The sequence below is a fragment of the Prunus mume genome, linkage group LG6 (assembly GCF_029339155.1).
Source record: "Prunus mume cultivar Tortuosa linkage group LG6, ASM2933915v1, whole genome shotgun sequence".
Taxonomy (NCBI): Eukaryota; Viridiplantae; Streptophyta; class Magnoliopsida; order Rosales; family Rosaceae; genus Prunus; species Prunus mume.
Window position 1 is genome coordinate 8,821,672 of NC_142703.1, and position 22,764 is coordinate 8,844,435.

The following is a 22,764-nucleotide window of genomic DNA, read 5'->3' on the forward strand; positions in this document are numbered from 1 at the left end:
AGTTTTCAAGCTCCATTGTTTATTTTCCAAATGCAAACAGAGTCCATGCTGCTGAATATATACAGATCAATGAATATTGTCTTTAGAAATTGTTCATGTTCTTTAGCCTTTAATTATAATAATCATGGGCATCACTTTTGAAGATTGGGTGGGCCTCCCTCAATCTTATTTACGAATTAATAAATAAAAAGGAGCAATCTTCATTTATATAATATTTTATAAAGTAAAAGTTCTACAAGATTACAAGAATAAATTGTATAGAAATAGGGCATGGTGATGAATTACTAGAGTAAATTGGTTGTCACTCGTAGCAAGAAGAGCATTGAAGATATAAGGAGAGGAGAGAAAAGAAGAGAAAAGATGACTTCTACCAGGGGTGGCAATGACATAGCATTACATAGCAGTGTCCGATGGGCAAGAAAATGAGACTCCTCTCTTCATGGTAAAAAAGATGCCTTCTTATGCCTCCACTACATCTACATCCATACCCCCAACCCCCTTGATGGTCATTCGGAACGCCACGGCGATACCATCTTGAATTGTGCCATTGCTGGGGGACTACTTTAATTTGGTAATTAATTAAGTGGCACTTAATTTCATCACTTCCTGGATATGATATCATATACTAATTAACAATCTGTTTGCGTTTGTGTTTGTGTCCGTGTTGTGCTTGAAAGGTTTGGCATTTCGTATAATTGACCTGTTACGGAGATGTTGTTAATTATGTCAATGAAAAAGGGGCTTCCCCTCTCCATCGTCTGGCTACTAAGGCTTCAGCCTTTATGAATGGTAGCCACCTTAGTCGGACCGACAAAATCCTCATAACTATTGTAAGTATATATTAGTTCAGATTATTATTTGCAACTTGCAAGGATCAATCACTTGTAAATCTCTATAGCTAAAAAAGTCATCCTAAAACCAAGATCATTGGGCCATCTTGCTTATCTGGTCCACGGGCAGGAAACCGCAAAATGAAAGGGAAAGTGAATATGGAATAATAGCTGTCCTGCTGTGAACTTGTGATATTGGTAATAATAAAGAGTAAGAAGTGTAAAGGAGAGATATAGATATAAATGGCCAAAAGAAAAGGGTGAAGAGAGAATTTTCCATGGAAATTAAGAAGTGTAAAGGGTGGAGATATATATATTTGTAGCCAAAATAACTAAAGCGGTAAAGGAGAAATTGCCAGCCTCTCTACTTTCTCCCCTTTTCTGCAGGTTCTCATGGAGCCATGCATATATACTTGAGTTGAGATCAGGATTTCTATATGATAAAGAAACACCACGTGTGCGGAGGGATCATAGGAGCATACAAAACTTACTTAAGATCCAAGTGATCTTATAGACCCTTTTTATGAGTGCTGCAAAATTGAAGTCCCGTATAACCATGGTAATGCACTTTTTAATTTGTACCATTTTTTTCTTAAATGTAAGGACATCATATTGGAAATCGAACTGCAGAGCCTGTTGCAAGCCAGATTCTCCATTTTAGATGGGCAACAAGGGAAATTGAAACGGAGGCCATGTACCTTGCTGCATTTACAGATCAATGAATATTGTCTTTAGACTTTGGAAGAAGGGATTGACGTCCCTCTTTTAAGCATCGATAAAGAAAAGGTCCTGAGGTGCAATCTTCATATACAATGTTACCAAAAGTAGTATACTAGTATTCTTGTAGAAGATTACAGAGTTATGGTCACGGATAAAGTATCTTCTTTTGGCAATTATAAAATCATGCAGAACATGGTTCATTACTAGCACATACGAAAAACAACGTCGGTTTCAATTGTCACTCAATATGGATCAGAATATGGCTTCTTCTGTCATGGATGACATGATCAATAGTATGGACACCGAGAAGCTCAAGAAATACTTGTTCCAAATAGCCATGAAAAGCCAATGGAAAGAAGTTGTGAGAACCTATAGGCTGAACCCGAAGGCTCGCAAGGCAAAGATCACCAGGACAGGTGACACAGCATTGCACATAGCAGTGTCCGACCGGCAAGAAGATCATGTTGAAGAACTGGTAACACTAAGTTCCCATAATGAGCTCGAAAGGCAAAACGAGCGAGGGAACACCCCTCTCCATTTTGCAGCATCAATGGGGAATGTGAGGATGTGTGAATGCATTGCCAAACGCCATCCGTTGCTGGTTGGTGCTTTTAATGACGACAATGAGACTCCTCTCTTCTTGGCGGCTCTCCATGGTAAAAAAGATGCCTTCTTATGTCTCCACAACATCTACATCAACAGCATGGAAGATAAGCAGAAACGCTACAACTATTGTAGGAGGAAGGACGGCGACACTATCTTGCATTGTGCAATTTCTGGGGACTACTTTGGTAATTTAGTGACTTCCATACATATTTGTTTATGTAGCATAAGCATATATAAAATAAATGAAGTAACAATTAATGTTGTGTTGACAGATCTGGCATTTCAGATAATTGACCTTTATGGAGATCTTGCTAATTATGTGAATGGGCAAGGGGTTTCCCCTCTCCATCTTCTGGCTAGCAAGCCTTCTGCCTTCAAAAGTGGTAGCCACCTTAGGCCATTCAAGAGAATAATTTACCACTGTAAGTATTAGTACAGATACTAGTATTACTTGCAAGGATGCATAAGATCGAAAACTAACATATATTGCGATCAATCAGTTCTGTATTAAAGTAATAATTCTTCTGTATGACTGGTTGGAAGGTATATATGTTGATGATGTCAAGGTGGAACAAAAGGATCAATCTAAGCCGGGGTTAATTAAGACATTCAAAGAGGAAAAGGATCCCAAATATCCAGAAAACTACCAGACATGCGTCAACTACTTTCGGGTGTTCAGGAAATTGGTTCAACTGTTTGGTATGTGAATTAAATCCATTTTATTCAAACTACAAAAGTATTTTAGTCAAGATTGGCTTTAATTTATACTTGCATTTCTGTAAGGATCAGTCAGTTTAAGGAAGCAACCATTTGTGCTATCAAGTACTGTACACAAGTTATTATTTTGCAGTTACCAAAATTCTGGGAAGAGGACAAAATTCAGCAGATACAGAGAACCCTGTAGCAGATACAGGCAAGAAAGGCCTACTCTTTCATATGCTTCAAGTTCAAGCCTAGTCTGAAGTAAAACCCTTACAAAATTGTTAGTTGGTCATGAAAAATATGTTTATTTATATAGATGGAGCTCGAGGGCATCAATCATTTCCTGTTAATTACAGCACCTGCTTTGATTTTGTCAAGCTTATATCAAAGGCAATGCAGATTGTTCCTGGATTAGGTATGGCACTTTTTTTCTAAATCCTAAACCTCTTGGTATTTTTCATCATCTCATGCCTCTATTTTAGACTAATCTACAGATACTACACCCATCCAGTGCAGACATAATTTATATAATGTAAGATGCATTTCCCTTTTAATGCTTGAAGGGTCTATGGAGATACGGAAGACAAGGGAAAAGAAAGAAAAGCACAAATGGGCTTTTCAGATCATGAATGAACTATTAAAAAGAGCTGTTATGTATGAGTACGAAGACAGTGGTACAGCACCATCCCGCAGAGACAATGATGAGACAAGTCCTTATGAAATTGTTGATAGTGGTAAGGTCCTAACGACCCTCGGAAGCATTGAGCAGGAAATTGTAACTCCTCCTCTGATTGAGTCTTTACAAGATAGCCAACAGGAAGATAACAAGGCAAATAATGGTAAAGAAAACATTGCAGTAGGTAACTGCTCTGCGAATAATTTTAATTCAGCACATGTCACATTGCCACAATGCCTGGAAATTATATATGGCTGTAGCCACAGCCAACCAGTAACTTAAGTATCTCATAAAATGTTTCTAGGGTCATCATCATCAGCAGAAGCGATAGCGACGAAAGCCCCTAAAGCAATGAAAATTAGGGAAACACCAATACTGATTGCTGCAAAAAATGGAGTGACTGAAATGGTGGAGAAGATCCTGGAACTTTTTCCGGTGGCCATCCACGACACGAACACGGAGAAAAAGAATGTAGTGCTGTTGGCGGTGGAGAACAGGCAGCCCCATGTGTACCAGCTCTTGCTAAAGAGGAATGTTTTGAAAGACAGTGTGTTTGGTAAAGTGGATGACCAAGGAAACAGTGCTTTGCATCTAGCAGCAAAACTAAAAGAGCATAAGCCTTGGCTCATTCGTGGAGCTGCGCTGCAAATGCAATGGGAAATGAAATGGTTTGAGGTAATTAATTAAGGACCCTTTAAATAAACAAGTCATCTTATATTATATTTCAGTCAAATACTTTTTTCCCAACAATATAAAAACAAACCTATCAGCTGCTTATTCGCCTTATCTAGTTGAGGCATTTCAACAAACAATGCTTAATCTCTTTGAGCCATTTCAACAAACAATCTCTTTGAACAATTGCTTGATCTCTTTGAGGCATTTCAACAAACACATGTTTAATCTCTTTGAGGCATTATGCAGTTCGTGAATAACTCCATGCCACTGCACTTCTTTGCCCTCCACAATAGAAAGGGCCAGACGGCAAGTGACCTCTTCACGGAATCCCATAACGAAATTGTGAAAGCCGGAGGGCAGTGGCTCACCAACACCTCCGAGTCCTGCTCCGTCGTCGCCGCCCTCATCACCACCGTCGCCTTTGCCACCTCATCCACTGTCCCCGGCGGCATCAAAGAGGACACCGGCAAACCAACCCTCGAAAAACAGCCAGCCTTCGACATCTTCGCCATCGCATCGCTGGTGGCCCTCTGCTTCTCCGTCACGGCCTTGGTGATGTTCTTGTCCATTCTGACGCGGTATCAAGAGAAGACCTTCGGCAAAGACCTGCCCAGGAAGCTTCTGCTAGGGATGACGTCGCTGTTCGTGTCCATAGCTTCCATGCTGGTTTCTTTCTGCGCCAGCCATTTCTTCGTGCTTAAAGATCAGCTTAAATACGCTGTGTTTCCGGTTTATGCCTTCACTGGCTTGTCTGTTACGTTTGCTGCCGTGGTGCAGTTTCCGCTCTACGTTGATCTCATATGGGTTACCTTTAAGAAGGTACCGCAGATGAGTTACGAAGTTGCTTCTCTTTAGCTTCCAACTTCTTCATGTGTGCTTTATGGGATTTGTTTTGTTTGTGTTACACATACTAATACTATATATGTATTATTTTTAAAATTTGGTTTAGTTTGTTTTTGTTCAGTCTTTTCTATGTAACCTAGAAGCAAAGCCAAGAGCCCCACATTAAAATATGACGAGAAGTGAAGACTCCCGCCCACCTACAAAAGGATACCACTCTCCACTTAGAAAGGAGGGCTCTCTGATTTCTGGATTCGGCCTTCGGCTTGTTCCTTCTTCCTTCTCTTAGGGTCAAACCCCCTGTATAATGTAAGTATATATTATTATAATAAGAACATCTTTCTTGTGGTAACCCATTATTTAAGTGAACCACGTATGTATGTCTTTTGCATGCTTGTTTATCTTTCTTCTGTCATTACCTGCTGAAGGTCCTCACCTTCCCCTTGCTGAAGGCATACACACATATTACATATCTAAGTTGGGTCCATCAATGGTCATTCATTTTTTAACATCAACAGTTTGATGTTGTCCGTGGGAATCGGTACGAAAAACTTTTCTCCTTTTCTTCAATGCCCTTCGGCTCTTTTACAACCAGCCCCAACTACCTTACCGATCAGCACTACTCTGGTCAAAACCATCGAAAGGCCACGCAACATCATGCTGAAGATGGATTCTTGCAAAAGCAACCTTGCAAATTGCATAAAGCTCTCACCAACTCATTTTAGCTTATGCAACAGAAGGTGGACCCATGCCACATGGTTTTTTTTTTAAATTATTGGAGATGTTGCATTCATTAGACTATGAAAAGCCACTAACAAGGCTACAAATCAAGGGTCCCGACCACAATAAGGAATAGTTTGGTGCCCACGGAAATAAAGCCAGAGAAAGACAATACAACAACTAAAGAAAGCAAACTGAAGGAAATACAAATCCAGGGACACAAAAGTATACAACGTCCGTGTAAAAATGTGAAGGTAAAAAGTCTCACATTGGAAAGTTGAGAAACCTAGCAAGGGCTTATAAGGAGTTGAGCTCCTCCCCCCATTGCCAATTGGTTTTGGGGTGGAACCTCAACTTCCTTCTGTTCCTCCCAACTTGGAGCAATTTCGTTAAACACTTGGGGGACAAGGAAGTTCGTCCTTGTTCAGAACATGGGTTAGAAAGGATGGGGTCTATAAACCCAAACTTCTGGGCTCATCCTCTCTCTAGCTAGCATCGCCAACAAATTGGCCGCGTCGTTTGCTGATCAAGGAATCCATGACCAATGACAGTGAAAGAAATTAGATTCATGATCCTTTATCTTGCTAAGGGTGGGGTACAGAACCCAAGCTCCCATTGCAATATTCCCCTTGATACCTTTAATCACACATATGGAGTCAAATTCAAACTCCACCAATCTTTTACCACGTTTCTGCCACAAACTTACAACCCCATAGGAGTGCCTGAGCCTCCGCATGGTTCAGAAGATACAAATATGGGAGATGAAGACCATCATTGCCTTGGGATGAAGAGAAAGCCAACCCAAATGAAATGATGATGCCTCACGATGTGCATCCTCCTTTATTATTCAAAATAAAAAGTGCATGCCTATCTTTATCTATTAAGGTTAAATGTCAATTTACCCACTGAATTTGTACCCTACATTCAATTTGCACCCTCAATTCTCTTTTTTTGGTGGAAAATCAAGTCCACGAATTAATTTTTATGGCTAATTCCCCATATCGTCCAAATCTCAATATTTCATCCAATTTGTTGTTAAATATGAGGGCAAATTGGTCATTTTATGTGTTAAAATAGTATGAAATCTAAAATAAATAAATAAATCATTTTAATAAACAAAGTTGTTTTTCTTTATTTTTCTTTTCTAATCTTCACTAGGAAATCAAATGGAAATAGGTGACCCAATCCCTATGGGATCGACCTCGCACTTATATAAGCTTTATTACCAACGGTTCGTGCACTTGCGAGTATATTGCGTGTTTGAAATAATCTCTATTTTGCAGGTTGTCTAAAACATCACAACAAGAATAGGGAGGGGGGTGAATGGTCTGGGGGTGAAAAAATAGAATAGGGGAGATGGGAAATGGGGTTTGTGGGGTTGGGGGATTGGTCTTCAGTGAAGGGTGGTGGTCACGAGGGAATGGGGGAATGGGAGTAGAAGAAAAAAGTAGAGGGGTCGGGTTCTCGGTGGGTCCCTAGGATTTTTTTATATTTTTTGTTCTTGTTCTCTTTTTCTTTTTTCTTTTTGATCTTTGTTTCTTTAATTTTTTCAAAAAAAATATTTTTTAATAATTTGACGAACTATTTGGATGGACATGTTGTTGATTTAGACAATACGGGGAATTGGCAATAAAAATTAATTAATTTTCGTAATTTTCCAAAAAAAGAAGTTGAGGGTGCAAATTGAAAGTATCGTACAAGTTCAGAGGGTAAATTAACAGTTAACCTTATTTATTATATATAAAGGCAAAAGCCCTTAAAAATGAAATTTTAAGTAACCCCAGAATGTCCTTGGTAAACTAAAATATTAAAACGCACAAAGCAAACCCCTTAAACACCACATATTACTACACATTCTAAACACAATCAAACCTACCTACCACAACATTACATTGCTTAATTACAAAAATACGGTGACCTGGATTTGCACACAGTCGCTTAGTAATTGCATATACCGATATGCAATTGCACGACACTACTTGCAAGTGCATCAACCCTCCATTATAACATTGCACAAATAATGCACACAACCCACCCAAGCATTTCTCTCTTGGGCCAGGATTCTCAATCCTTTCAAATCCCAATCCAAATCTTAACCAATCCTAACATTACACATTCGGAACACTTTACACTCGATAACAAAATATTCAAAAACACAATCAAACCTACCTACCTACAACGAAATCACCTCACTTGCATAATTTAAAAACACAACTATATACTGTAATTGCATTCAATGACTTGGATTTGCAGACATGCGATTAGTAATTGCATATAGACATATGCAATTGCATGACAATAGTTAAAATTGCATGAACATTACAACCATGAATGTGAGAAACCCACTTCCCCTCTTGCCCCAAGTCATCACCATAGAATTTCAATTAACGATAACATAAAACATAGTGTTAATTTACCTTCACAAGGAGTTAATACCAAATGCTTTCACAAGGGCTCGATTGCATACGAGATGAGTGCCAACAACCCACCAGTGACGGGAAAAACTCAATTCCAATTCTTATTATCAACCCGAAATGCTAACCCCTAAAATTATCCCCAAAATCCAAACCCTAAAATAGGGGTTTCTAACAATGATGACAAAGAAGAGAGAGAGGTTGCAGAGAGGAGTAAGAAACTTTCTACAGAAGAAGAGTTGAAGAAGATGACTTTAAAGACCACGAAGAAATGAGTTTGAAGTTGAAGCAGACGAGTGTGAGGAAGAAGACGACGTCGACTGATGGGTTGTCTGGGCGCGTGAAATCATTTCATTTGTTGACCTTAGCAGCATGTTTCTCATGTTTTTTTATAATTTAAAAAAAAAGCACATGACTGGCATGTGATCGGCTATACCGGTACAGGTGATGTACCACAGAATTACTCAAAATCATATAAACCACACTAGTTCATATATATAGCTCAATTGACTAATTTCTATAAACTTTAACATATAACAAAAACATATTAAATGCAACCAAATAACATATAACAAAAACATATTACAGTTTGTGTCCGTTAAAATTTATTGGCATCAACTGAATAAGCTTCCCAAATACAAAATGTAAAAACATAAATAATTAACTGTATCTTGCATATTAGTTGTAAACACAAGAACAATGGCATTAGAGCCATATTGTTTGCAAAAACGTGAATTTCATTTTATTTTTTAAAAATTCTTTTTTGGAGACAAATCAATGAAAAAAAATTAAAATTAAAGAGTTAGGGCTAAGGATTTTACCCTTATTATGCGTATGGGTGTTGGGACACTATTTGACAATAGATACAAAAGTGGAAGACCTCTAACAATGTTTGAAATTGTATAACTTTATGTATTTTTAAGTCAACATATTAGGCTAGGTATAATTTTTTTTTCCCTTAGAAAACCTCCTGGGCTACAGCCTAATGGAGCCCACTATGTGGTTCTGCCCATGACTTGCCGGTTTTGCCTTTACGCGCGTGACTCTCCAACTCCTCTTCTATTAAGTCAGCCATCTATTCTACATCATTATTAAACTTCGATGGATTGTAATTGGTCGTTGAATACTTCGTCTTGTTCTTCCGTTTCTTAGCAACAAAGAAGCGAAAAAAAATTGTTCCCATTAAGGGCCTAGTAAATACAATAGTCAGGCCCAACCAAACTAACCTTCTAAAGTGGGACAAATTTCTATAACGTTCTTTTTGCCATGGCGAAGTTTCCTCTGTACGTTGATCTGCTATGGGGCTACTAAGAAGGTGCCACAACAGGGTTACAACGTAGCTCCTCCGTAAAAATTTATTTATGTAAGAACTACAAAAAGCCAAGTAATACATGGAATTGTTTGTGAAAGAAGCAAAAGAAACTCTTTTTTCCCACGACACAATTTTTTGTGTCAAAAACTCAGAACAAAAAAAAAATGTGAGGCAGATCATGAGGAACTTGCAGTGTTTCTATTCAGTACTTGTGGTTCTTTTTTAATTTTAAATTTAAACACTTGGGGCCTCTATCTTGTCCATTTGAAAAATGGTCATTAGAATTTCTTGGTAAAGATCGTAAGAAGTGCAAAGGGAAGATAACTGGCCAAAAGAAAAAGTGAAGAGAGAATTTGCTGTGGAAGTTAAGCGTAAAGGATGCTTAGAGAGAAATAAGCAGTTAGAGGGGTTAAGACAGAATTTGCTAATGTATACTTGCTCCCCATTCTGCAGGCCCCTCAGGGAGCCATATGCATATATACATATGTACTTGAGATTGATCAGCATTCTTCTTTGATAATGAAAAGGAATAGTTGGATTTAAGAATGAAACTCCATGTGTGGATGGAATAAAGAAACATTCAACACTTCCCTTTTTTTTTCTTTTTTCTTTTTTCTTATACAAGCAATATTGGGGGAATCGAACCAAGGACCTTGAGTACAGGGATAAATGCTCTTAACCACTACAAGCCCCTTGTTATTCAACACTTACTTAACACCGAAGTCATGATTCTTAGAGGTATACCGAAATACTTTTCCATGGATACAAAATTAATACATTATCATGGGAATGTGCTTCTTGATAACTGCAGCCTTACTTCTCTGATATAATTGGTCAGTTTTCAAGCTCCATTGTTTATTTTCCAAATGCAAACAGAGTCCATGCTGCTGAATATATACAGATCAATGAATATTGTCTTTAGAAATTGTTCATGTTCTTTAGCCTTTAATTATAATAATCATGGGCATCACTTTTGAAGATTGGGTGGGCCTCCCTCAATCTTATTTACGAATTAATAAATAAAAAGGAGCAATCTTCATTTATATAATATTTTATAAAGTAAAAGTTCTACAAGATTACAAGAATAAATTGTATAGAAATAGGGCATGGTGATGAATTACTAGAGTAAATTGGTTGTCACTCGTAGCAAGAAGAGCATTGAAGATATAAGGAGAGGAGAGAAAAGAAGAGAAAAGATGACTTCTACCAGGGGTGGCAATGACATAGCATTACATAGCAGTGTCCGATGGGCAAGAAAATGAGACTCCTCTCTTCATGGTAAAAAAGATGCCTTCTTATGCCTCCACTACATCTACATCCATACCCCCAACCCCCTTGATGGTCATTCGGAACGCCACGGCGATACCATCTTGAATTGTGCCATTGCTGGGGGACTACTTTAATTTGGTAATTAATTAAGTGGCACTTAATTTCATCACTTCCTGGATATGATATCATATACTAATTAACAATCTGTTTGCGTTTGTGTTTGTGTCCGTGTTGTGCTTGAAAGGTTTGGCATTTCGTATAATTGACCTGTTACGGAGATGTTGTTAATTATGTCAATGAAAAAGGGGCTTCCCCTCTCCATCGTCTGGCTACTAAGGCTTCAGCCTTTATGAATGGTAGCCACCTTAGTCGGACCGACAAAATCCTCATAACTATTGTAAGTATATATTAGTTCAGATTATTATTTGCAACTTGCAAGGATCAATCACTTGTAAATCTCTATAGCTAAAAAAGTCATCCTAAAACCAAGATCATTGGGCCATCTTGCTTATCTGGTCCACGGGCAGGAAACCGCAAAATGAAAGGGAAAGTGAATATGGAATAATAGCTGTCCTGCTGTGAACTTGTGATATTGGTAATAATAAAGAGTAAGAAGTGTAAAGGAGAGATATAGATATAAATGGCCAAAAGAAAAGGGTGAAGAGAGAATTTTCCATGGAAATTAAGAAGTGTAAAGGGTGGAGATATATATATTTGTAGCCAAAATAACTAAAGCGGTAAAGGAGAAATTGCCAGCCTCTCTACTTTCTCCCCTTTTCTGCAGGTTCTCATGGAGCCATGCATATATACTTGAGTTGAGATCAGGATTTCTATATGATAAAGAAACACCACGTGTGCGGAGGGATCATAGGAGCATACAAAACTTACTTAAGATCCAAGTGATCTTATAGACCCTTTTTATGAGTGCTGCAAAATTGAAGTCCCGTATAACCATGGTAATGCACTTTTTAATTTGTACCATTTTTTTCTTAAATGTAAGGACATCATATTGGAAATCGAACTGCAGAGCCTGTTGCAAGCCAGATTCTCCATTTTAGATGGGCAACAAGGGAAATTGAAACGGAGGCCATGTACCTTGCTGCATTTACAGATCAATGAATATTGTCTTTAGACTTTGGAAGAAGGGATTGACGTCCCTCTTTTAAGCATCGATAAAGAAAAGGTCCTGAGGTGCAATCTTCATATACAATGTTACCAAAAGTAGTATACTAGTATTCTTGTAGAAGATTACAGAGTTATGGTCATGGATAAAGTATCTTCTTTTGGCAATTATAAAATCATGCAGAACATGGTTCATTACTAGCACGAAAACCAACATCGGTTCAATTGTCACTCAATATAGATCACAATATGGCTTCTTCTGCAACGGATGACATGATCGAGAGTATGGACACCGAGAAGATCAAGAAATACTTGTTCCAAATAGCCATGAAAAGCCAATGGAAAGAAGTTGTGAGAACCTATAGGCTGAACCCGGAGGCTCACAAGGCGAAGATCACCAGGACAGGTGACACAGCATTGCACATAGCAGTGTCCGACCGGCAAGAAGATCATGTTGAAGAACTGGTAAAACTAATTTCCCATGATAAGCTCGAAATGCAAAACGAGCGAGGGAACAACCCTCTCCATTTTGCAGCATCAATGGGGAATGTGAGGATGTGCGCATGCATTGCCGAACGCCATCCGTTGCTGGTTGGTGCTCCTAACGACGACAATGAGACTCCTCTCTTCTTGGCCGCTCTCCATGGTAAAAAATATGCCTTCTTATGCCTCCACTACATCTACATCAAGAGCCCGGATGGTGGGCAGAAACCCTACAACTATTGTAGGAGGCAGGACGGCGACACTATCTTGCATTGTGCAATTTCTGGGGATTACTTTGGTAAATTAACACTTAAATTTAGTCACCTGCATATATATATATATATATATATGTGTGTGATGAGCTATTTGTTTATGTAGAGCATAAAATTAAGTAACAATTAATGTGGTAACATATATATGTTGTGGTTGACAGATCTGGCATTTCAGATAATTAAACTTTATGGAGATCTTGCTAATACTGTGAATGAGCAAGGGGTTTCCCCTCTCCATCTTCTGGCCGCTAAGCCTTCTGCCTTCAAAAGTGGCAGCCACCTTAGCCCAACCGACAGAATCATATACCACTGTAAGTATATATGATATCTCGAGATTCAAAATTAACACGTATAATTCATTTTTGATAGTTCCATATATACTATAGACTTATAGAACTCATATTCTTCTGTATGGCTGGTTTTTTTGAAAGGTATATATGTGGATGAGCTCAGGTTGGAGCGACCGGAGAGCTGTAATCAGGGGATAATTAAGACGTTCAAAGAGGAAAAGGATCCAAACTATCCAGAAAACTACCAGACATGCATCAACTTCATTAGGTTGTTCTGGAATTTGATTCGCTTTGGTATGTGAAATGAAAATCAAAATACAAAAATGTTGCGTATTTTCCAAACACCAAGCAACTATTAATTGTAGCCAAATATTAATTATATGCTATCTACTCAGAAGACTTTACACAAGCTACTACTTTGCAGTTAGCCCCATCTGTCAGAAAGCAGATCCTGAGACGCCTGTTGAACCCAAGAGTAAGTCTCGTATATCCATAAACAATTAATCTTTTATATATTAACTTGAGAAGAAGCCATGACGATAACAACTAGTAAGATCCTCTTAACTATTCAGTATATCGGACACCTATGAAGTAAAAACTAGTAGGTACCATACATGGGAGATCACAGTGTAAAACTAATTGTATAAATGCTTATGCATACACACATAGAATTGCATCAAGCAAAAGGTCTTGAAATAAAAAAATACGTATTAGTCATATTATAGTACCCCGTGAGTCTGTGACTCGTGTCTTTTCTAACACACAGTCCATTTGATGAAGGTCACCAATCATTTGATTCATTTCCTGCTAATTACCGCATCTGCTTTGAGTATGTCAAACTTTTATCGAAGGCAATGCTGATTGTTCTTGGACTAGGTAAGTCACTTTTTTGTTTAATCCTAAATTTTTATTTTCCTGTTTAATTCATCTGGGTTCACCTATTTAGTTTTGAGAAGGATATGTTTTCCTTCTATCAATGTGTGAAGGGTCTACGCAGATAAGAAAGATACGGGAAAAGAAAGAAAAGCACAAATGGTCAGTTCAGATCATGAATGAACTGCTAACACGTACTTCCATGTATATGTATGAGTACGAATACAGCGGTATGAATCCGGATCCCGGCAAAGACAAAGAAGAGACACTGCCTTATGAAATTGTCGATGACGGTGACGTCATCATGGGACGCGAAAGCATTATTGAACTTCCAAAAGATGATGATAAAAAGGAGACAAAAACTGATAAAAAAAAGATTGGAGAAGGTAATTGGTAGCCGCTTTCTTGTTTTGTCAGACTGTGATACTTGAACTATTGATATACGATAAAATAATATTGTTACGTGCTAGGGTCATCAGAAGAAGTGACAGAGAAGAAGACTGATAAGTTATTGGCAAAGAAGGAGACACCGATATTGATTGCGGCAAAAAGTGGTGTGACTGAAATGGTGGAGAAGATCCTGGAACTTTTTCCGGTGGCCATCCATGACACGAACACAGAGAAAAAGAATGTAGTGCTGTTGGCGGTGGAGAACAGGCAGCCCCATGTGTACCAGCTCTTGCTAAAGAGGAATGTTTTGAAAGACAGTGTGTTCGGTAAAGTGGATGACCAAGGAAACAGTGCTTTGCATCTCGCAGCAAAGCTAGAGGAGCATAAGCCTTGGCTCATTCCTGGAGCTGCGCTGCAAATGCAATGGGAAATCAAATGGTATGAGGTAATTAATTAAGGACCCTTAAACAAACAAATCATCCTATATATTAAAACAAACATATCAGCTGCTTATTTGTGTAATCTCTTTGAGGCATTTCAACAAATAGTAGCTATGACTCTGTCATTCATAAAATTCATTTTGTTAGGTAAGTATCACAAATTGCTTGTTTATTTAGTGCTATTTCAACAATTTTATTAGCTGCATAGGATTTGAACCTATCCTGGTGGTCTATCCCGGCGGAATATTGTCGGGAGCCTACCCTTGTCGGGAGACCTATCCCAGCGCATTTTGTCAGGATAGACCTCTCCCCGCGAATGTTTGTCATAATAGACCTATTCCGGGGATTTTTTGTCGGGATAGACCATTAATCTCATTGAGGCATTTCAACAAACACTCGTTCAATCTCATTGAGGCATTTCAACAAACACTTGCTTAATCTCTGTTTGAAGCATTATGCAGTACGTGAAAAACTCCATGCCACTGCACTTCTTTGCCCGCCACAATAGAATAGGCCAGACGGCAAGGGACCTCTTCACCGAATCCCACAAAAATATCGTGAAAGACGGAGGGCAGTGGCTCACCAACACTTCCGAGTCCTGCTCCGTCGTCGCCGCCCTCATCGCCACCGTCGCCTTCGCTACCGCAACCACCGTCCCCGGCGGCATCAAAGAGGACAGCGGCAAACCGACCCTCGAAAACCAACCAGCTTTCGACATGTTCGCCATTGCATCACTGGTGGCTCTCTGCTTCTCCGTCACGGCCATGGTAATGTTCCTGTCCATTCTGACGTCACGGTATCAAGAGAAGGACTTCGGCCAAGGCCTGCCCAGGAAGCTCCTGGTAGGGCTGACGTCGCTGTTCGTGTCCATAGCTTCCATGCTGGTTTCTTTCTGCGCGGGGCATTTCTTCGTGCTTAAAGATAAGCTGAAATACGCTGTGTTTCCGGTTTATGCCCTCACCTGCTTGCCTGTGACGTTTTTTGCGATGGTGCAGTTTCCGCTCTACGTTGATCTCATTTGGGCTACCTTTAAGAAGGTACCGCGGAGGAGTTACAAGGCTGCTTCGCTTTAGCTTCCAACTTCAATATGCGTGCTTCAATTTTATGCGATTTGTTTTGTGCTACACACATATTATTTATGTTTTTTTTTAAATTAAAAAAAAATAATTGTTTTTTGTTTGTTTTCATGCAATCTTTTCTATGTAAGAGACTGAACAAATTAAGATTTATGGCATTTACAAGCTATGTTGCACCGATACGCCCTTAAAGGGGTATGCGAGTACCGGATACATTTTCGATACGATACACGTCAGATATGTATCCGTACTCGTACCCATACAACATAGGTTACTGGACTGGTTAGATAGGATTTTGTGCTTTATTAATTGGGCTTGTCAATTCCATACTTTAATGGGCCTCTGTGCTTAACCCAAATCATTTCATGAATAGAGATTTTTGTCCACCCCAAATCATTTATGGGGTTTTCCCGAATTTACTTCATCATGATTGTGAAAAATAATAATATCTTTTGGAGAAAATTTGAATGGGCACAAGTTGTTCAAAGCAGGCATCAATTATATGAATGTTTGTTTTGTCGACCTAGTCTTTTTTCCCATGATGATTAGAATGGCACATGATGAAACGACTCTAAACGCACCACACACATACACACACAAGGACTTATTGGCACTAATCTAATTTTGCCCATCGTGTCCCATCACGACCCATTCAATTCAATAATGCCCTTTTCTATCCACAAGCCCATTGCTCGCATTAGTGGTTGACTATTATTTGGAAGTATATGAATTAAAAAAAATAAAAAGGAAAATGATATTCTTCTTTCGAATAATGAGAATGACTTGCATGTCACGGGAATAATACAATTTTACGATTTTCATTCAATCACGCTTGGACGTGTGAATTGGGTCTTCCATAAGGCCAGGCAAGTGATGAATTTGAAAATTCAATTTGTGGCTGTAGCTAGGAGGCTGTATCTGAATTCAAACTATGCAGTACATCTTGGAAAATAGAGTAAAGTTTAAAGCTCTTTTTCCCAAGGTCAATTTTCCAACTCCCAATCTCATTCTCAGTGCCCCACAACAAAGGAACGAATGTCTCAGGGTCATTTTAGTCTTTCCATAAAGTTAATTTTCCGAGATTTTCAAGCCGAAAACATCGGCATTTGCTAGAAGTGTCAGCATGTGCAGCAGCTGATCGTTTCGCACTTTGTATAGGGGAAGATATAATCTCCCATATAAAACACGCACACAATTGCTTCCGGTCTTCATGCTTATATTAAATTATTGGTTACCGTTACCTCCTTTTCTTAGTGCGCTCTGCTGCTGCAGAGACTGCGAATTCACTGTATTTTTTTACTTTCCCTCGCGTAATTGTATTGAGGTAATTACATTGGTAAGAAGATTTGCAATAACTTCCGTGTCTATTTTATTTTACTTTTCATACAAATGATATTCAGAGCCCGAGATTCGAACACAAGACCCCGAATGTACAAATAACAATCCATTTGAATTACAAGTCCCTAACAACTTTCGTGTCAATACATTGCTTCTGATCTGAGTGATGCACACAACACTATGCCCTCCAAATTCTTTAATTTCTATTGGGCAGCATAAAATATTTGACACTAAATTCGGAGGACCCCATATTATGGAAACTGGAGAGACAATTATTGATGTAATAGAAACCAGTCAAATCTGCCAAAATCATAGGCTTTGGCACACTAAAATGAGGTCGTATTGGGCTGCATTAACTCCAACTTGGCCATATCTTTCCTGTAAATGGTGTGTAATTGTTGTCATTTTTGTTTAATTTATTGAGATTAGTTTTTGTACGCCCTACCAGCAGGGGATGTATTATTATTTCTTCTCTGGTCTCCCAATTAAAGAAAAGTGAACGAGAAAGAGAGAGAGAGATAAAATGAAAAGACTCTCTCTTTTAACAAACAAAAAAGAAGGCAAAGTTAAAGTGGGTATTTTTCATTTGGATTCCTTCACTTGGTTGCTGGCCTGGCCCCATGTCTCTGAAGCTCTTGGCTTGTTATCTGTGATAAGGGTCCTGCAAATTCAAGCCATAAGTGAAGTGGGTCTCTTTCTCCTTTCTCCATCTCACTTGTTTGCTTATGGGGGTTTTGGCATTTTATGAGGGGATTGGGTGGGCTCTGATGAGATTGTTCGACCACGTTTCTGGTAGAGATCTTATGTAAACTATCGGTGGGTGTTTGGTCTTTTCTGGTTTAGGGTATATTGAGTAGAAGACGGTAATGATATTTTGTTGTTAACTAAAAAGCATCTGAGCTCAAACAGAAACATGGATTGTCTGTATGATTCTGATGCTAAAAAGAGAAAAATTTGGTGAATGAAAAAGGACCCCTAGTTTTTTTTCTCTAGGGTGAATTGGGTGTGTATCAAGTTGTTGAAATAGGCCCATATAGACATTAATTGTGTTTGTCTTTGTTCTTATTATTTGAAATTTTTTGTATGATTTAGCTTGTAGTGGGTTCATTGGTGGGATATCTATCAGCCAAGTGATTTGGGATCACTTGAAACTTTTCTCTGTATTTTATTTCCCCAATATTTGTTGTGTTTGAGCTTTGGAGAGAGAAACCCATCTGGCTATTTTGGAGATCTGAGATTTGCTTAGTATCTTATGCCCTATGAGGACTTTTTTCCCCTCTGAGTCTGGTAAAGAATCACAGCTCAATGCTCTCAATCCACAGTCTTGGCTCCAGGTTGAAAGGGGGAAGCTTCCCAAGCTTCCATCAAACTCCTCCTCTTCTTCCATGTAAGTCATTCTTCCAATTGTTTTAGTTTCAGTAACTGTATTTTTTTTCCCACTTCACAATATTGATTTCTTCTTTTCTATGTTTGCGATGATGGATGTGGAATTACTGTAGAGAATCTCTTATCAAGGTCCCTGAGCCGCCAGTACTCCCATTCTTTAAGCCCGTTGATTATGTAGAAGTTTTAGCTCAAATTCATGAAGAACTTGAGTTGTGTCCTCCAGAAGAGCAGTCAAACCTTTATTTGTTACAATTTCAGGTCTTTAGGGGTCTTGGAGAAGTCAAATTGATGCGAAGAAGCCTCCGTGCAGCTTGGCAGAAAGCCAGCTCCATTCATGAGAAGCTCATATTTGGAGCATGGTTAAAGTACGAGAAGCAAGGGGAAGAGCATATTTCTGACTTGCTCGTGACCTGCGATAAATGTGCACATGAATTTGGGCCAGTAGATATTTTGACTGAGCTTCCTATTGATGCAACTGTGAGTAGTACCCATGAGAATATTTCAATGAATGGGAACCAAATATCCAGAAATGTCAGTTTTAGAATTGAAGATGAGAAAATAGATTGTGACAGGCAGAAAATATCGAGTCTTTCTGCTCCATTTCATGCCATGCTTAATGGGTGTTTCTCGGAATCACTTAGAGAGGACATAGATTTGTCGCAAAACAATATCACTGCATCAGGTATGAGGACAATCAATGAATTTAGTATGACAGGTAGCTTGAATGAAGTCCCTACTCATCTTTTATTGGAAATACTAGTTTTTGCAAACAAATTTTGTTGCGAAAAGCTCAAGGATGCTTGTGACAGGAAACTTGCATCCTTGGTGTCTTCTAGAGAAGATGCAGTAGAACTCATGGAATATGCTCTTGAAGAGAATTGTCCTGTCCTTGCTGCGTCATGCTTACAAGTTTTCTTAAATGATCTTCCTGATTGTTTGAATGACAGCCGAGTGGTGGAAATATTCAGGGGTGCTGATAAACAACAAAGATTGATCATGGTTGGGCTAGCTTCGTTTTCGCTGTACTGTTTATTAAGTGAAGTTTGTATGAACCTTGATCCTCAGTCAGATAAAACAGCTTGTTTCCTGGAGCGGTTGGTAGATTTTTCTGGAAATGATAGGCAAAGAATGCTGGCATTCCATCAGTTGGGATGTCTGAGGCTCTTGAGAAAAGAGTATGACGAAGCTAAGCGTCTTTTTGAGGCAGCTTTAAATGCAGGCCATATATATTCAGTTGCAGGTTTAGCTAGGCTGAGTTACATTAAGGGCCATAAACTTTGGTCTTATGAAAAGATGAGCTCTGTAATCTGCTCTCTTACCCCACTTGGATGGATGTATCAGGAGAGGTCATTATACTGTGAAGGTGATAAGAGATGGGAAAACCTTGAGAAAGCGTCTGAGCTGGACCCAACTCTCACTTACCCTTACATGTATCGGGCGGCTACATTAATGAGAAAACAGAATGTTCAAGCTGCGCTTGCCGAAATTAATCGTGTTCTGGGGTTTAAACTTGCATTAGAATGCTTGGAACTACGGTTTTGTTTCTATCTTGCCCTCGAGGATTATCAGTCAGCCATTTGTGATGTTCAAGCAATTCTTACTCTCTCCCCAGATTATAGAATGTTTGAGGGACGAGTGGCAGCATCCCAACTTCGTACACTTGTGCGTGAGCATGTAGAAAATTGGACAACAGCAGATTGTTGGCTGCAATTGTATGATCGGTGGTCTTCAGTTGATGATATTGGTTCCCTCTCTGTTATTTACCAGATGCTTGAATCTGATGCAGCAAAAGGTGTTCTGTATTTCAGACAGTCATTGCTTCTTCTCAGGTATGTTCTGGACCCCCAAATTTTTGTGGATTGTGATATAGTTCCTTTTATTTAAAGAGGCTCAAGTTTTTTGTTATCATGTGACTTGTGTTTATCCATGTTTAACCCAAATAATGTGCCCATGCAAAGTTGATGATTTCCCAAATCTTAAGATTAAAATTTTCCAATGAGAAAACTTTCTTCCCAAATTCTGCCTTTGGTTCCCTGCTCTCTTCGATATGATACTTTTGGTGACATTCTATCTTGTTAATGAAAATTTCAGTAGAAATCTCATGTTTCAACTTGATCAGGTTGAACTGTCCTGAAGCAGCAATGCGAAGTTTACAATTAGCTCGTCAACATGCATCCAGCGAGCATGAAAAGTTGGTTTATGAGGGGTGGATCTTGTACGATACAGGTCATTGTGAGGAAGGGCTCCGCAAAGCAGAGGAATCTATCAAAATTAAAAGATCCTTTGAGGCCTTCTTTTTGAAAGCCTATGCACTGGCAGACTCTAGCCAAGATCCGTCTTGTTCATCAACTGTTGTATCTCTCCTTGAAGATGCCTTGAAGTGCCCCTCGGACAGGCTGCGGAAAGGTCAGGTATGTATATTGTAACCAAATGGTGAAAATCTTCCTTATTCTAATTTCTACCGGTTGTCCAGCAAAAGTGTATTTCACATTCCGCTGGACTATGGTGCAAAAGTCTGTAGTCTTTAGTGATTATTAGGATGGCTTATATCAATCATTTCCAAGAAAGGCCTAAAAGGCAAGGGGCATGAAACTTGTTCCCTCCTTGGGAAAGTCTACAAGATTGAGGATACTAATGGCTTAGGGCCATCTAGAGGTAATAGCTCCAATATGACAAATTGGATCAACTGTGCAACCAGAGTTTTTTTGGAGCTCTCTAAACTTGTTAAAGAAGCTGTGGTCATGGACTTCTAGTTTCAGCATATTCTAACCTTTCTATGTTTCCTTCAATTTTTCATTTACCAGGCACTGAACAACCTTGGAAGTGTTTATGTTGACTGTGCAAAGTTAGACTTGGCAGCTGATTGCTACATAAATGCTCTGAAGATCAGGCATACCCGAGCCCACCAGGGGCTTGCTCGGGTTCACTTTCTCAGAAACGATAAGGCTGCTGCATATGACGAAATGACCAAACTGATTGAGAAGGCACGGAATAATGCATCTGCCTATGAGAAGAGGTCTGAATACTGTGATCGTGAACTCACAAAAACTGATCTAGAGATGGTCACCCGCTTAGATCCACTTCGGGTGTATCCTTACAGATATAGAGCTGCAGGTTTGATTTTTATTCCTCAACCCTCGTAACTGTATAATTGTAATACTACCTAATGTTAGTGGCATAAGATATCTAAAACAATTACATGATGTTGATAATCATTGCTGGAGTCTCTTCTTAGAAGTTTCCGATTAAAAGCAAGACTTGATATTGTCTGACAGTAACTCCTACTTGTTAAAGTTCGGTATTGAAGTGGAATTTTGTTTTGTTCGATGGAACAGTGTTGATGGATAGCCACAAAGAACAAGAGGCCATTGCAGAACTATCAAGAGCAATTGCATTCAAGGCTGACCTCCACCTTCTGCACTTGCGGGCTGCATTCCATGAGCACACCGGGGATGTCATGGGTGCTTTGCGAGACTGTCGAGCTGCTCTGTCTGTCGACCCAAACCATCAAGAGATGCTGGAGCTTCATAGCCGTGTAAACAGCCATGAACCATGAACATAGAAGTGGAAACTTAAACGATGAAATGTTACTTAAAAGTTGTGTTAACCACCCTCCGTGTATACTAGCAAGTATTGTGCAACCTCCATGCCATATCTCTGTTCTTTTTTAGCAGGTCAAAATTTTGTAATTTATGATTTTGGCAATATAATATATCAATTGCAAGTTACCCATGTTTTCTCCTTTTTTTTTTTTTTCAAAGCCTACTGCCATCACCAACTCACTGGCTTCCCCTTCCAGTTGGCGCTCGGGGGAAATATAAAATATTCGGGGCAACATGCTTACAATCCCACGGAAGAAAATCCTTTGTTTCTTGAATTTTTGTTATATTTTTCCCAATGTTCCAAAAATCGTTAGGTGGTAGATGGTCGGCAGGCAGAGGTCTAGGGCCTAGAGGAGTAATCGGGGCATAGACGGGTGCTTAGGCATTTCTTTTATAAAAAATATTATTTAGTATTATAAATTATAAAATTTATACCAAAATTATCTATATATATAAACAAAAGACAGAATGGTGAAACATTCAAAATACCAAAAAATGTCCTTGATTAATGCAAACATTAAGAATTGAAATTATTAATTAAATGTGGATAATATGGTAAATTCACATTTTTTTTCATATTTAAAAAAAAACTCAGATAATTGATTCTATTTTTATGGAACACAATTACCTATTATCTTTTTTAATTCTAAAATAAATTTAAATTTAAAAAAAAAAAAAAAAAAAAAAAACCTCTCGTAGACACGGAAGTGCTTGCAGAGAGGCTATTA

At 38.8% G+C, this 22,764-nt stretch overlaps 3 protein-coding genes across 10 annotated transcripts; all 3 read left to right on the top strand.

Annotated features, from left to right (window-relative positions):
• Positions 1 to 370: 370 nt before the first annotated feature.
• LOC148916022 (uncharacterized) lies at positions 371 to 5,418 on the top strand. 2 transcript variants are annotated; one of them, XM_089054610.1, is made up of 10 exons: positions 371 to 571; positions 678 to 830; positions 1,434 to 2,341; positions 2,429 to 2,578; positions 2,700 to 2,855; positions 3,007 to 3,069; positions 3,175 to 3,273; positions 3,422 to 3,718; positions 3,839 to 4,209; positions 4,456 to 5,418. In XM_089054610.1, the coding sequence occupies exons 3-10, from the start codon at positions 1,798 to 1,800 to the stop codon at positions 5,062 to 5,064; spliced, it is 2,289 nt and encodes a 762-aa protein (XP_088910736.1). In that variant the 5' UTR covers positions 371 to 571; positions 678 to 830; positions 1,434 to 1,797; the 3' UTR covers positions 5,065 to 5,418. The 2 variants fall into 2 exon arrangements, with proteins under 2 accessions (XP_088910736.1, XP_088910737.1); XM_089054611.1 differs by having other exon boundaries at positions 372 to 571; positions 3,422 to 3,697.
• A 6,654-nt stretch (positions 5,419 to 12,072) lies between these two features.
• On the top strand, positions 12,073 to 15,888 carry LOC103334199 (uncharacterized). Of its 7 annotated transcripts, none has more exons than XM_089054612.1 (8): positions 12,073 to 12,667; positions 12,803 to 12,952; positions 13,073 to 13,225; positions 13,356 to 13,406; positions 13,712 to 13,807; positions 13,888 to 14,190; positions 14,275 to 14,632; positions 15,086 to 15,888. In XM_089054612.1, exons 1-8 carry the CDS (start codon positions 12,136 to 12,138, stop codon positions 15,705 to 15,707), a joined length of 2,265 nt encoding a protein of 754 aa, XP_088910738.1. In that variant the 5' UTR covers positions 12,073 to 12,135; the 3' UTR covers positions 15,708 to 15,888. The 7 variants fall into 7 exon arrangements, with proteins under 7 accessions (XP_088910738.1, XP_088910740.1, XP_088910739.1 ...); XM_089054614.1 differs by having other exon boundaries at positions 14,284 to 14,639; positions 15,096 to 15,888; XM_089054613.1 differs by having other exon boundaries at positions 14,284 to 14,632.
• A 1,647-nt stretch (positions 15,889 to 17,535) lies between these two features.
• On the top strand, positions 17,536 to 22,162 carry EOL1 (ETO1-like 1). Its single transcript, XM_008237137.2, has 5 exons — positions 17,536 to 18,435; positions 18,548 to 20,263; positions 20,554 to 20,845; positions 21,239 to 21,548; positions 21,770 to 22,162. Exons 1-5 carry the CDS (start codon positions 18,308 to 18,310, stop codon positions 21,988 to 21,990), a joined length of 2,667 nt encoding a protein of 888 aa, XP_008235359.1. The 5' UTR covers positions 17,536 to 18,307; the 3' UTR covers positions 21,991 to 22,162.
• Positions 22,163 to 22,764: the final 602 nt, after the last annotated feature.

Coding starts and splice junctions, on each gene's coding strand:
- EOL1 (XM_008237137.2), top strand. CDS start 18,308: ATGAGGACTTTTTTCCCCTCTGAGTCTGGTAAAGAATCACAGCTCAAT. Junction 20,264..20,553: donor CAGTCATTGCTTCTTCTCAG/GTATGTTCTGGA, acceptor CAACTTGATCAG/GTTGAACTGTCCTGAAGCAG. Junction 21,549..21,769: donor TTACAGATATAGAGCTGCAG/GTTTGATTTTTA, acceptor TCGATGGAACAG/TGTTGATGGATAGCCACAAA.
- LOC103334199 (XM_089054612.1), top strand. CDS start 12,136: ATGGCTTCTTCTGCAACGGATGACATGATCGAGAGTATGGACACCGAG. Junction 13,226..13,355: donor CTGGAATTTGATTCGCTTTG/GTATGTGAAATG, acceptor ACTACTTTGCAG/TTAGCCCCATCTGTCAGAAA. Junction 14,633..15,085: donor ATGCAATGGGAAATCAAATG/GTATGAGGTAAT, acceptor CTCTGTTTGAAG/CATTATGCAGTACGTGAAAA.
- LOC148916022 (XM_089054610.1), top strand. CDS start 1,798: ATGGATCAGAATATGGCTTCTTCTGTCATGGATGACATGATCAATAGT. Junction 2,342..2,428: donor AATTTCTGGGGACTACTTTG/GTAATTTAGTGA, acceptor TTGTGTTGACAG/ATCTGGCATTTCAGATAATT. Junction 3,070..3,174: donor GAACCCTGTAGCAGATACAG/GCAAGAAAGGCC, acceptor TTATTTATATAG/ATGGAGCTCGAGGGCATCAA.